This window comes from Carcharodon carcharias, chromosome 9 (genome assembly GCF_017639515.1).
Source record: "Carcharodon carcharias isolate sCarCar2 chromosome 9, sCarCar2.pri, whole genome shotgun sequence".
NCBI lineage: Eukaryota > Metazoa > Chordata > Chondrichthyes > Lamniformes > Lamnidae > Carcharodon > Carcharodon carcharias.
In genome coordinates, this window is record NC_054475.1 from 160,339,655 (window position 1) to 160,354,656 (window position 15,002).

At 40.9% G+C, this 15,002-nt stretch overlaps 1 protein-coding gene across 1 annotated transcript in view; it reads left to right on the forward strand.

The window, feature by feature from the left end:
• The first annotated feature begins 462 nt into the window (after positions 1-462).
• The window catches only part of LOC121281909 (LON peptidase N-terminal domain and RING finger protein 3-like), a 32,924-nt gene continuing 18,384 nt past the window's right edge, over positions 463-15,002 (forward strand). Inside the window, exons 1-6 of the mRNA XM_041195072.1 lie at positions 463-1,213; positions 5,202-5,320; positions 5,436-5,558; positions 11,909-12,064; positions 13,070-13,304; positions 13,812-13,896. Of these exons, the coding sequence (XP_041051006.1) occupies positions 502-1,213; positions 5,202-5,320; positions 5,436-5,558; positions 11,909-12,064; positions 13,070-13,304; positions 13,812-13,896 (1,430 nt within the window). The 5' untranslated portion in view covers positions 463-501. The remainder of the gene's footprint in view (positions 1,214-5,201; positions 5,321-5,435; positions 5,559-11,908; positions 12,065-13,069; positions 13,305-13,811; positions 13,897-15,002) is intronic.

The following is a 15,002-nucleotide window of genomic DNA, read 5'->3' on the forward strand; positions in this document are numbered from 1 at the left end:
TTATCGATATAATGTTTGGGCAATTTGCTTCTAGATTGTGGGGGTGGTGCATTGTATTAATATTTGGTTGTCTTTGCGCGCAAATTAAATATTTAAATCTTGCAAGTGGGTGTGTACATCTACACAACACTGTGTTTGACTATTAATAACTTGTTAGTTCCCCTAGGGCACTGCTTGGGGGGAGCAAACAAGGAACAGCATCAAAGGTAGTGGAAAGAGAGAGGGAGGGAGACAGAGATGTGTCAATCCTGCGATTCTCCCCAAAATAATTCAAAATAAACAAAATGTTACAGAACTTGCTGGTTTTGTAACAGTCTGACTCAGGCCAATGGGAGGCGGCGGACGGGTGTCATGTGATCTCGCTTTATGTAACACATTTTTTTTTCATTGTGGATAGGGTTCTCTCCTCCATCGGAATTGGGGGGGGGGGGGGGGAGGAGGAGGGGGGGTGGTTTAAAGGGATTGAGATACACACACACACACACACACAACACACACACAATGAGTGGTGTGAGCCTGAGCAGAGCTAGCTTACTGGGGTTTGTGCTGGAGGAGGCTGCCGTCCCTGTCTCCTCCAGCATGGGCTCAGAAGCCAGGGGGCTGGACGTGATGCTGGAACTGGCAGCAGAAGCTTTCAGGGCGAGGAACTTCCAACTGGCCGCCGACATCTACCAGTGCCAGCTGAGGGCAAAGCAGCCCGGGGAGACGGAGGAGATGCACCTGAAGCGTGCCCACTGCCTGGTGCTGGGAGGGCGGCTGAGCGAAGCCCTGGAAGAGTACCAGCTGCTGTCCCAACAGGGCAGGCTGCGAGCCGAGCACCTGGACGTCCTGGTCGGATACCTGGCCGAGAGCATGAGGGGCAGCCAGGGCTGGGCGGAGGGAGAGCCGCCGGGCAAGGGCTTGCTGAGCTGCCTGAAGTGCACTGGTACCCTGTTCGAGCCGGTCACTCTCCGGTGTGGTCACAGTTACTGCAAGAGCTGCCTGGAGAAGGAGCGAGAGAGTCACAAAGCCTCCAACCCCTCCTGCAAACTTTGCAAAGAGAAACTCCCCACCGCCGGCGCCTATCGCATTAACGTGATTTTAAACAGTTTCTTAGGCAAGTACTTCCCGGCAGAAAGCAGAGCACTAACTCTTAGACACGAGGGGAACGTCTTATACAAGAAAAATAAACCGTTGGCTGCCTTAGAGAAATATCACGAAGCAATCGCATTAGGTAATGTGCAACCATTATGTTATTTTTTTTTTTACAAAACCTGTTCATTTTAGTACTTTAGCAGAATGTGAAGGGGAGGGGAGGTGGGGAACAATTACACAAGTCTGTGCTTTTCAACGTTTGCAAGTGATCAAGTATCCAGAATTAATTTCCAAAGCGAAATGATTGAAGAATAAAAGTTGCACAGTTGGATCAGTTGGTGGGGGGAAAAAAAAAGTGAGACAGAACTGTAGTGAGCGGCCGAGCTGCCCTATAGAGTCACAGGGAACAGAAAGTATGGGTTAGAAGGCAACAGTTAAATCGATGACATGTTTCAGGGCGTGTTGCATAAGATCCTACCTTTTGACCGGTTTTGTCACGGTGTCTTACGGTTAGGTAGCAGCTGTTGTGTAACATTAGTAGAAAAACTGGGTCAAACAGAACATTTCACATCTGAAGCTTTTAACTTGCAATTCAGTTTCAATACAGCGTTTTAAAAATTAATTAACACAAATAAGGAAATTTTAAAGTCATGGTTTAGGAATAGCTCTACCGCAGTAATTGCTTTAAACCTTCCCTCAAACTTGCTTTCAAAGGGCTGATAACTGCAGTTGTCTGGAACTTTACAGAATTTTTAGAGCACAATTTACCCTTTTTAATGCACTGGCAACATGAAATCCAGTCATGAGGCTTAAAAGGTTAAAAGAGTTCATCTTTCTAATACTGCTTACTTCATTCTCCTAAGCAAAAAGCCCCCAGAGAGGAAAAAAAAAACCTTATCTTAGAACTATAAAGGTAACTCCTGACAAGATGAAAGCAGAAAGTGCTGGATGAACTCAGCAGGTCTGGAAGCATCTGTGGGGAGGTTTCGAGTCTAGTATAACTTGTTCGGAATTGATACGACTCTCCAGAGTTCTGAAGAAGGCTCAAAATGTTAACTGTTTCTCTCTCCACAGATGCTGCCAGGCCTGCTGAGTTTTTCCAGCACTTTCTGTTTTTATTTCAGATCTCCAGCACCTGCAGCATTTTGCTTTTATTATCCCGTTATGATGGGTTAACTCATGAAGTCAAGAATCTTACCACAGAGTAAGACATTGGTAAAATAGCTTTGCCAACTGTCACAAAGCTACCACGGTGTAATCTGTCATAAGACAATTTTATGCTGATAGTCCTAAACCACAGTCATTTGAACTTTTGACAAAACTGACCAAACGCAAATTAAATTAGAACTACCCCCCCTCCCCCCCACCACCTTCCTCCCCTCCAATTTTGAAACACGCTTTGATTACCCATGAAAATTTGACCATCTTGAGCACCGCAACCTGGTCCCACACTGACTTTCTTAGAAATCAAAGAGAGCCTGCTCGTATCTGGAAATTAGCAGTAATACAACTCTATTTGAGAAATAAAGGGGGGGCAATAGCCCTATGTCAGAAAAAAAAATGCTGGAAATATATAGCAGGTCAGGCAGATCTGCTGAGAGAAACAGGAGTTACTGTTTCAGGCTGATGACCTATCATCAGTTCTGATGAAAGGTCATCGGCCTGAAACATTAATTCTATTTCTCTCTTCATAGGTGCTCCATCCCTGCTGAATATCTGCAGCATTTTTTTGTTCTTATTTCAGATTTCCAGCATTCACAGTATGTTACTTTTGTGTTTGCCATTTGTAAGAAATTAATCATATAATTTTTTTAAAATTCTTTCATGAGATGGGCCCATCCCTAATTTCCCATGAGAAATGTGTAAATATTGGAAGCACTCTTTGGATTTTTAGATTTGCTGGACTCGTTCCGGTGACTCTTGGTAAAGGTACAAATATGAGAAAGGCAATGATAATCCTCCCTTTAATTGGGTCAAAGGCATCTTGCTAACTTTATAGTCTTCTACTAACTTAGGGGTTTAAGGTACATGTTACTTTAATAATTGATGAATGTCCTGCTTAAATATATTACTGTAACAATACTTGGATTCAAAATTAGTTTCTTTACTAGAATTAAGATTGTATTTCTTACCTTTTCCTAGAATTATTAATGTTGCGATTGACTGTCTCATCAAACTGTGAATTGCATGTCAGGTTCTTTAATTAACTTCTATATAGTTTAGAAATTATTTTGTCTCACATAGTCTCATGTATTGCTAACTCATGAACCCCACCTCCGTCCACTGTTTGTGGAGAGGTGCGTTACTGGTAAGAGATTCACGGACCCTCAAAATATCTGGGATGTTATAATCTGGCTACAACCTGATAAAAAGGCCATCTGGAGGAAGGTAATACCCTGAACTGCTTCCTTTGGGGAGAGTAGGGATAAACCTTCAGATCTATTAAGTGTCTTTAGGATTTGTCTTTCTTAACGTTAAATTGGAAGTAATCATTGCAGCAGTACGCCTGATCTGGTATGGTCCAAAAAGGGGCTAGGATTGTGATCCACCAAAGCAAAATAAATAATGAGCCAGCTAGGCAGTAAAATACACTTCTCCATCACTGCTGTAGATATAGTTCTACAATTCCCTTTTGAAAACATCAATTAGAAGAGGACTAGCTAGAGATTACAGAAAAGGATGAACAGGAAAGGATCAACTAGCCCATCAAGTCTGCACCAAACTCTCAATGGCTGGAGCTTCAGATTTAAACACTTCCCTTGACCTCTCCTGCAGACAGCCCTCCAGTAATAGCTATGTCAACTCCTGTGACATGAGAAAAAACGGGGCCATGAGGAGGAAAAGCACTCTGGAAAATACCTCATTGACCTCCTCACTTCACTTGGCTGAATACAGTGTCTCATCCAGTGTCTGGACTGAGAGCTAGCAAAATGTAGCCAACTCAAACAAGCCGCTATGGGCAAAATCCTATGATTCAAAATTTGCCGCCTTCAGAATGCATCTCGAGCAGTTTACCATTTGGCTTAAGGGTGACGGCCACTTCCTTTTAACCCTTTACCTGATCAATGCATCAGAGTTTCATATAGTCCTCCTTTAAATTATATCATGCATTCACAAATTAAAATCAGTGGGTGGAGAGGCAAATTCAAATTTCAATCTGGTTCCCTTTTCCAAAAGGGAATTCTTAAAATGAAGGATGCTCCTCTTTAAAGTGCAATTATTATAAGTTTGGACCTACTGTCCTACCTGAAGAGCTGAGACTGAAGAAGTATACAATTTATAAATATTTGCACTGTTTTACCTGTTTACTTTTTTAAGACAGGAATCAGGATTAAGTAGTTTAGATGTTCACATCTGTTTTCTTTGTTCTTGATTCTGAGTTTTGATGACTAAAGGTCCTGGAGTAATGAGTGAAGGTTCACAATATGATTGTTCAAACTATGGATTCCTGAAGTCACAATGTGTTCCAGCAGTCAGTTTGTAATATGGATTGGCAGTTGAAAGAAAGTTTCCGTTGTAACCATTCTTGTTATCGTTTTCCCTGTACATGATTATAAATAACAGTAAGGCATTATATCTTTATTTGGCTTTTAGGTAATGGTGGACGTTTTATAATTGCTTTGACCAAGCCTAATTGCAGTAAACTTGTGCTAATTTCTTATTATCTTAAGATAAAGTTGAAGCAGAGGCTCCATTCTCAAGGACTTGAATTCCTGTTAACAATGCTTACTTTTTTTAGTCCCAATGAGTTTGTAAGAATGAGGTCCAAACATTAATTTGGAAATTCAATTACCATTGATAGTAAACGGAGACACCAAGGAATATGTGATAAGTTACATCCAAATGAAACATCCGTAGACATCCTTAAACTTGCAGCAAGAAATTCTGGGAAAACACAGTTCTTCCATCAGTATCTGTGGAAAGAACAAGAGTTTAATTATTCTGACCATTCAGCATTAACAAGAAATAAGGATATTGGTACTTAGAGGCTAAAGTTTATTACAGCAGAAAGCACACACAGTGAGTTATTCTACCGGCATATCTCAGTGAAGCTTTAGATACTTCAAAATGAATGGAGTGGCAATTTTTTTGCATCCGTTTCTGTTCTGTGTGTGCTTTATTTGCAGCCCCAAAAGACCATTTGCTGTTGAGCAACCGTGCACAGATTAACACGAATATGAAATACTTTGAAGATGCACTGCGTGATGGAAATGCTGCCTGCAGCATCCAGCCTTTCTGGCCTAAAGTGAGATTTTAAAAAACTCAGATACTCAACATTATTCCGTTTGTTTCATCATTACAGCAGTTATGGTCATGTTGTAATATTTACATCCTAAACAACTGATGTGCTTTGTTGTTAGGGCCACTTAAGAAAAGCACAAGCGCTGGCTGGGCTACAAAAAAAGGACAAAGCTCTGAAGGAGTATCTAATTTGTATCGCTTTAGATTCAGAAAATAAAACAGCAAAAATGGAAGCCCAAAAGGTAATTAAACATTTGTACTATATAACATGGGTTATATATGCAAAATTAAGACTTGAATTTAGTGTAGATTCATAAACTCTTATTGAAATATTTAAAAAATCAAGTTAGTAAAGATGGGCTACCTAGGAACAGGAGGAAGACATCCAGCCCCTTCAGTCTGTATTGCCATTCAATCAAATCATGGCTGATCTTTATCATAACTTGTTTATCAGTTTGTTTCTGTATCTCTTAATAACCTTAGATAATCTCTTATCTAACCAAAATCTGTAAGTCTCAGTTTTAACATTTTCAATTGACCAACAGCTTTTTAGGGGCAGAGAGTTCTAAATTTCCACTGTCCTTTGAATGAAAAAGTGCTTCCTGATATCACCTAGGAATGGTCTAGCATTAATTTTAAGGTTATGCTCGTTTATTCTCATCACTTGGGTCATTTTCATTATAATAATGTTGACCCCTTTTTACAAGCTGAACATTGTTTCTTTATTCCATTGATTACAGTTTCTCTTAAATTATGAACCTGGTGTAGAATACAACAAAGATGGAATTGATCTCATTTTTGAGTACAAATAACATCTCTATTAGAATGATACTGAAAATATTTTTGTCTACTTTTCTGCTTAATTATAGCTGTCACTTTAAAATATGAAATTTAAGCAAACCTGTCACTGTTATTAAAGTTTATATAACACAGAAAAATTAAGCATGCATTAAGATAGTAGCTGGTCATTGAGTGCAGCTAGTCACAGAGTGTAAGCTTGGGAATTTGGTGAGAGAGGGAATTTTAAGGGTTAATTTTTAAGGGATAATCTCTCTTCCAAAATATAGTCTAGTTTGCATTTCCTATTTAACTACAATTTATTGTTGAAGTTACGTTTCTTTCAGTCTTAGTCAGGGATAACCATGCTCCCTATAGGAGAGGCCACTGCAGTTAGTTAATTTGGATAGCTGGTTTGAACTAGATTCTCTAGCCAACATTGCTGACTCATGTCTGTAGAATCTCAGCTAGTATAAATAGAGTTGGTCTTGCTTAGTGCACAAAGTAAGCAAGCACAATACAGCAGGTTTTGGTGAGTGAAGGAATCCAGTGCAGTGAGGTCGGAAGTGTTGTTCACGTAAGTAGCTACCTTAGCTTTGAGTTTAAAAGAGCACAAAGAGCGGAGGACCAGTTCAAAAGAGCTAGGGGCTTAGTCTGTGGACTAGCCACATTCTGAGAAAAATCAAAGTGTAACATCACAGGGAAACAGGTAAGTGATTAGTTGGAAAGTATTTTGCTTATTTATCTTTCAAAACTAAATTTATTAGTAATTGTAAGGTTTTATTAGAATTAGTAAGGTTTACTAGCAGCAGTAAAGCTTCTTGGGAATAGTAGGGTTTATTAAGTATAAATTAATTAAGAGAATAATAATTAATTAATTAACACATGATAAAGATAGGACAGGTGATGTGTTGTGACTGCAGAATGTGGGTATTCCTGGACACCTGTGTGATCCACGTCTGCAGTAAGTGTCTGCGGGTAGTGGAGCTTTGACTCAGAGCCATTGAGCTGGAGGCAGAGCTGCAGAAACTGTGATGCATCAGGGAGGGGGAAAGTTACCTCAATATTTTGTTACAGAAGGCGGTCACACTCCTTAGGATAGGGTCTTCTGATTTGGTCAATGGTCAAGGACAGGTAGGTGTGACTGCGAGTAAGGCAGGTCAGGGGATTGAGAAGATAGAAGTGGAGGAGCATCAGCCTCTGCAATTGTCCAACAGGTTTAAAGTACTTGCAGTTTGTGCAGATGAAAGCGGGGTCTGCATGGTGGATGAGAAAACTGACCATGGCACCTTGGAAGCCATTTAAATGGGGGAATTAATAGGAATATAGTGGTAGTAGGGGATAATAAGATTGGGGGATTGACACAGTTCTTTGCAGCTGAGAGCAAGGGTCCAGATGGCTGTGTTGCTTGCCTGGTGCTAGGGTTTGGGGTATCTGCTTAGGGCTGGAGAGGAACCTGCAGTTGGAGGGGGAAGATCCAGTTGTTGTGGTCCATGTAGGTACCAATGACATAGGAAAGTGGTTCTCCTTAGGAACTATGAGCAGCTGGGACTAAATTAAAAAGCAGAGCCACAAAAGTAATAATCTTTGGATTATGACCTGAGCCACAAGCAAATTGGCATTGGGTAAATCAGTTTAGTGAGTTAAATGCATGGGGGGGGTTAAAAGCTTGGTGTGGGAGAAATGGGTTTCGATTCATGGTGCAATAGCACCAGTACTGGGGAAAGTGGGAGCTGTACCATTGGAAATGTTATCTGACCTATTCTGGGACCAGTGTTCTGGCAAGTCATATAATTAGGGTGGTAGAGAGAGTTTTAAACTGAATAGTGGGGATGAGAGATCAATTGAGGGAAGATATGGTAGATTAAAGAGAGAGGACAAGGCAAGAGAACAGGTTAGCAATAAGGGTAATTATAGTCAGCATGTGGCGGGAAGGGACAAAGCATATATGCTTAAAAGTGTGCCAGCAGATAAGGCTAGAGATTGCAAAAATAGTAAAAAGACAGAACTAAAGGCTCTGTATTTGAATGCATGTAGCATTTATAACAAAACGGCTAAATTGACAGCTCAAATAGAAATAAATATGTGTGATCTGATAGTTATTACAGAGACATGGCTGCAAGATGACAAAGGCTGGAGCTTGAATATTCAAGGGTGCACGGCATTTCAGAAGGACAGGGAGCTAGGAAAAGATGGAGAGTAGCTCTGATAATTAAGGATGACATTTGTACACTAGAGAGAGAAAACCTTAGTTCTAAAGATCAAGATGTAGAATCAAAAACAAAAACAAAAATACTTGGAAAAACTCAGCAGGTCTGGCAGCATCTACGGAGAGGAACACAGTTAACATTTTGAGTCCGAATGACCCTTCAACAGAACTAAGTAAAAATAGAAGAGAGGTAAAATAGAAGCTGGTTTAAGGGGGGGGGGACAAGAAGAGCTGGATAGAGGGCCAGTGATAGGTGGAGATAACCAAAATATGTCACAGACAAAAGGACAAAGAGATGTTGAAGGTGGTGATATTATCTAAAGGAATGTGCTAATTAAGGGTAGAAAGCAGGACAAGCAAGGTACAGATAGCCCTAGTGGGGGTGGGGTGGGGGGAAGGGATTGAAATAGGCTAAAAGGTAGAGATAAAACAATGGATGGGAATACACTTGAAAATAATGGAAGGAGGTGGGAAAAGAAAAATCTATATAAATTATTGGAAAAAACAAAAAGGAGGGGGAAAATCGGAAAGGGGGTGGAGATGGAGGAGAGAGTTCATGATCTAAAAATGTTGAACTCAATATTCAGTCCAGAAGGCTGTAAGGTGCCTAGTCGGAAGATGAGGTGCTGTTCCTCCAGTTTGCGTTGAGCTTCACTGGAATATTGCAGCAAGCCAAGGACGGGCATGTGGGCATGAGAGCAGGGTGGAGTGTTGAAATGGCAAGTGACAGGGAGGTCTGGGTAATGCTTGCGGACAGACCGAAGGTGTTCTGCAAAGCGGTCACCCAGTCTGCGTTTGGTCTCTCCAATGTAGAATCAGTTTGGCTAGAGAAGAGAAATGGCAAAGGTAGGAGGCCACTAATGGGAGTAGTTTATAGGGCCCCAACAGTAATCACACTGTAGCATGGGATATACAGGAAGAAATAATGGGGACTTATGAGAAAGGTACACTGGTAATCATGGCTGATTTTAATTTACATATAGATGGACAAATCAGATTGGCAAAGGTACCCTGGGGGCAGGATATTGAGGTCAGCGAGCCCACACGCCAACACGTAAAATGATGCGGGATGACGTTGTGTGGAACTCCCGACATCATCTTGTGTCATTTCAATTTTCAGGTCAGTGGGAGTGCAGCCGAATCAGCTGTGCACCTGCCATCCTGTCAACGGCCAATTGAGGCCATTTAAAAACCAATTGAACTGGTTAAAGGACCTGCCCATCCAATCTTAAGGTTGGCGGGTAGGCCAGGAGCCCTGGTGGGCTTCAGAAAAAGCATGAAACCTCATCCATGGGCGGGATGAGGTTTCATGTAGGTTTTTAAAAGTTTAATTAAAAGTGATGGACATGTCCCAACTCATGTGACAGTGTCAAACGAGGGGACACCTCAGGGAAATTTTACTTTTCTACATTTAACATTTTTAAATTTGGCGCCGATCTCCCTGAGGCGGCACTTAGCCTCAGGGAGATGAGCGTGCTCTTTCGCGCGTATGCACGAGAGAGCGCACTCTCGGCTTAGGGAATTCCACCCCCTCCCCCCTGCACAGGGAGCACATTAGCGCTTCCTGATGGATGTCATGCTGGGCGGGCCTTAATTGGCCTGCTGACATAAAATGGCGGCACGTCCCAAATTGGGGGCACTGACAGGAGGCGCGCCCGCACCTACCCGCTCCTGAACTCCTCCACCCCCCCCCCCCCCTCCAAATGAGGGAAAACTCTGCCCTGGAAGATGAGTTCATAGGGTATTTTCAGGACAGTTTCTCAGAGCAGCATATTCTAGAGCCAACCAGTGAGCAGGCTATTCTGCACCTGGTAATGTGCAATGAGATGGATTCAATATGATTGAATTTCACATTTAGTTTGAGGAAGCGAAGAGTGGGTCTACTATGTGGTTTTAAACTTAAATAAGGGCAGTTAACAGGGTATGAAGACAGAGCTGGCCAAAGTGAACTAGGGAATTAGGTTAAGGGATAGGTTAGTGGAAATGCATTGGCCAACAATTAGACCATAAGACCTAGGAGCAGAAATTAGGCCATTCGGCCCATCGAGTCTGGTCCACCATTCAATCACGGCTGATAAGTTTCTCAACCCCATTCTCCCGCCTTCTCCCTGTAACCTTTGATCCCCTTACCAATCAAGAACCTATCTATCTCGGTCTTAAATACACTCAATGACCTGGCCTCCACAGCCTTCTGTGGCAATGAATTCCATAGATTCACCACTCTCTGGCTAAAGAAGTTTCTCCACATCTCTGTTCTAAAAGGTCTTCCCTTTGCTCTGAGGCTGTGCCCTCGGGTCCTAGTCTCTCCTACTAAGGGAATATTTCATAACACTCAGCAAAGACACATCCTAGTGAGAGAGAAAAAACTCTAGGAGTAGGACTTACCATCCGTGGCTAACTAAGAAAATTAAGGATAGTATCAAATTGAAAGGAAAAGTGAACAATTCCATCAAGATTAGTGGCAGGTCAGAAGATTGGGTAGAATATAAAAAGCAGCAAAGAATAACTAATGGAATAATGAAGAGGGAGAATTTAAAGTAGGAGAGAAAGCTATCTAGAAATATAAAAACAGATGGTAAGAGTTTCTATAGATATTTAAAGAGGATAAGAGTAATTAAAGTGAGCGTTGGTTCTCTAGGGAGTAAATCTGCGGAATTAATATTTGGAACTAAGGAAATGGCGGATGACTTGAACAGAGACTTTGTGTCAGCCTTCACTGTAGAGGATACAGTAACATCCCAGAAATAATTGTGAATCAAGAGGTGAAAGGGAGGGAGGAACTGAAACCAATTCCAATCACCAGGGAAAGAGCTCTGAGAAAATTATTACAACTAGAAGCTGATAAGTCCCCAGGTCCAGGTGGACTTTACCCTAGGGCCTTAAAAGAAGTAGCTGTTGAGATAGTAGATGCATTGCTTGTAATTTTTCAAAATCACTGAATTCTGGAAAGATCCCTTCAGATTAGGAAATAGTGAATATGACTCCTCTATTCAAGAAAGGAGGGAGTCAAAAGGTAGGAAACTACAGGCCAGTTAGCTTAACATCTGTCTTAGGGAAAATGCTAGAATCTATTATTAAAGAGGTTATAGCAGGGCACTTAGAAAATCTCAAAGCAATCAAGCAGAATTATTTTGGAAAGGGAAATGGTGTTTGACTAATTTATTAGAGTTCTTTGAGGATGTAACAAGCAATATGGAAAATAGGGAACCTGTGGATGTGGTATTCTTAGATTTCCAGATGGCTTTTGACAAGGTGGCACATCAAAGGCTACTACACAAAATAAGAGAAGCCAAAGGTTATTGGGGGAAGGCGGGGATGTAGACTTGAGGCTATAAGGGCCACAATCAAATAGCCATGACCTTATCAAATGGTAGAGCGGGCTCAAGGAGTAAACTGGCCCACTCCTGCTCCTAATTTGAATGTTCGTATGTATGAGATAAATTCTCATGTTACAAATCCTTCAATCAGTTATATCTCAAAAGCTCAGTCTTGGAACAACTTGTAAGCAGGGCAGTAATAGCATTCAAATTCAATTGATGTCACGACTTAAAAAACAATCAAATATAAATCATATTAAATCCTTGTTTCTTTGCATCGCTTTTACAGATTCTGTGTGATTTACTTTCACCCATTGCTGAAAATATGCACCAGAGGTTACCCGACATAATGCAAGTTATGTCTCCACGATCTCGAATTAAGGGAATTGTCCTGAACTCGCTGAATTCTAGAAATTCCAGCAATGTATTTGAAAATTCATGTAAGGTACGTGCAATAGGGCATTGTGATATTTCAACATGAACACAGATACTTTCTGAGGTGAGACTGTTTACTGAATTTCCTTTCCATCTAATTGCATGCTTCTTCTTAATTAATCACTTTACATCTATATACATAACCAATTGTATTTATATAGTACCTTTAACATCGTAAAGTATCCCAAGGATTTTCAAAGGAGCATATTCAAAAACTTGACACTGAAGCAAAGAATGACATACTAGGACAGGTGGGCAGAAGCTTGATCAAAGAGGTAAGATTTAAGAAGCATCTTAAAGGAGGTGAGACAGGAGAAAGGTTTAGGTAGGGGAATTCAGGAGCCTTGACTGAGACAGACAACAACATGGCCACCAGTGGTGGGTGAAGGAACTGGAGGGCACACAAGAGGCTGGAATTGGAGGAGCGCAGAGATCTGAGGTTTGCACAGTTCGAAGACATTAGAAAAATAGGGAGGGTTGATGCTATTAAGAAATTTGTATATGAGGGATGAGAATTTTAAAATCAAGGCATTGGTGGACCAGGCGATGTTTTCAGATTCCTTTTGTGAAAAAATGGTCAAAACATCCCAAATCAGGACCAGTTGGATTGAGCTAGTAAACTAGACCCTTTATCAAGCCAACTATACTGGTCCTGTAGCCATGCCTTTCAGGTAAAGTCTGTTCACCATGATAATTCTGAGAGAGCAAAATGGGGTTAACATTTCAGGTTGATAAATGTTCTTCAACATGAAAAGTTAACTCTGCTTCTCTCTTCACAGGTGCTGCCTGACCTGCTGAGCATTTCTGGCATTCTTTCGTTTTTATTTCAGATTTTCAGCATCTGCCGTGTTTTCGCTTTTTGATGGCAATTCAGTGATGGATTAATGAGTTCTAAATGGATGAATGATGCGTGCACTTGCACATAAAAATACAGTTGTGTTTTAACAATAGAGTGCTCCATTCATTCAGTGTGAGATTGTCTTTTTCAGAAATGCATCCTTTCTTTTTCTTCAAGGTAAGTGTCAGTACAGCTGGCATTGACCCCAAACAAGAATGGAAGGCTCACTCCTACTGTAACCTAACTAAGCCAGCTCAAGGGATAAGCAACAATCAGGACACACTGAAAAACTTGTCCAATGAATTAGCCTTGACTACTTCTGAAAAGAAGAATGCTTTGAAAACAAAACATAATCCAATTGCAGAAGATAAACCTGGGACAACAGAATGCTACAACAAATGCACTAAGCGAGGTACGGTATTCATTTAAACTGATCCATAGGAGGTGAGTGCATGTTTGGTGCCTAAATAAGCCTATCTCTTTTTTTTTTCTTTGACACCTGGATTTTCACCATTGCTTTAGAAATGGCATTCAACAATCCCCTCCATTTATAAGATCTTGGTTGACTAAGCCAAATTTTATTTTTCTCATTATGCGAGGTTACAAGATTTTCCAGGATTTTCTATGGTGTTTTTAAGGACCATATTCCACCAATCCATCCAGTTATCCATGAAAACCACTCTTCGGTGGCCTCTTTTCCCCTGACCATTCTTGATTCATATCAGTTTTAGCACCTGAAACTCTTGCTCCTGTAGCATTGTTTTCTTCATCATAATCAAAGTAAAACCTTTCTAATATCACAGCATATTATGAACAAAGATTTTTTAACTATAATTAGTATTTAATGAATAATTTCCATTCTGCTTAATGTCACCATTTTTGACATGTTTAGCTTAAAATGTTTTATTCAAACATGTAGCCAGATTACAGAGCCCAAGCAGAGAACATGATGTCCTACCAAAGCTCGTTGATGCGTTTGACCTGGAGTGTTCCCTGTGTATGAGGTACATGCTCATTCCTGCCATATTTATAGTGCTAAAGTTAACTTGCTTCATGATGATGTCTTAAGAGTCAATGGCTTGCGTTTATGTGTCACCTTTCATGACCTCAACATCCCAAAACACTTGAAGGCAAATTGAATACTTTTGAAGTGCAGTCACTGTTATGATATCAGCAATGTGGTAGCCAATTTGCACACAGCAAGCTCCCAGAAGCTGAAATGTGATAACGAACAGATAATCCGGCTTTTTTCTTTCGATGTTGGTTGAGGGATAAATATTAGCTAGCCAATGAGAATTCCCTCATTCTTCTGTGAAGATCTCATAGTGGTTTTTCAAGGCCTGACTAAGAGAGCAGACTGAGCCTTAGTTTCATGTCAAACATGGCACCTCCAGCAGTTTAGTGCTCCCTCAGCATTTACATAGCACCTTTCACGATGGCACGTCTCAAAGTAATTCCCCTTCAGTCATCAAAAGGGACATACTGATTGGCTCCTGTGTAGATAATTGTCATTGTTAGTTCATTACATAATTTATATAAGAAATAGGAGCAGGAGTAGGTCATTTGACCCTTTGAGTCTGTTCCACCATCCAATAACATCTTTTAACTGAGCTCCACCTTCCTGTATTCCTTTATCCCCTAATCCCCTGAGTATCCAAAAATCTATTAGTCTCTGTCTTGAATATACTTAACAACTGCACATTCATAGCTCTCTTGGGTAGAAAATTCTAGACATTCCCCCATCCTTTGAGTCTTAAATGGCCGACTCCTTATTATGAGACTGCTGCTGTGTTTAAGATGTTCAAAGTGTATCCCAAGCCTGTGGAAACATTTTCTCAGCATTTACCCTGTAAGCCCCTTAGGAATTTTACGTTCCAATAAGATCTTCTGTCGTTTTTCTAAACTCCATTCCAGTCCATCTTTCCTCAAACGACAGCTCCCTCATCCCAGGAGTCTGTCTAGTGAACCTACATTGCACTCCCTCCGATGCAAATATATCCTTGGATGAGGAGTCCAAACTGTATTCCAGCAATTATCTCCCCAAAGCGTGCAGGAAGCCTTCATTCTTATACTCCAGTCCTTTTGTAAGGGGAGGTAGTGGAGTAGGGGT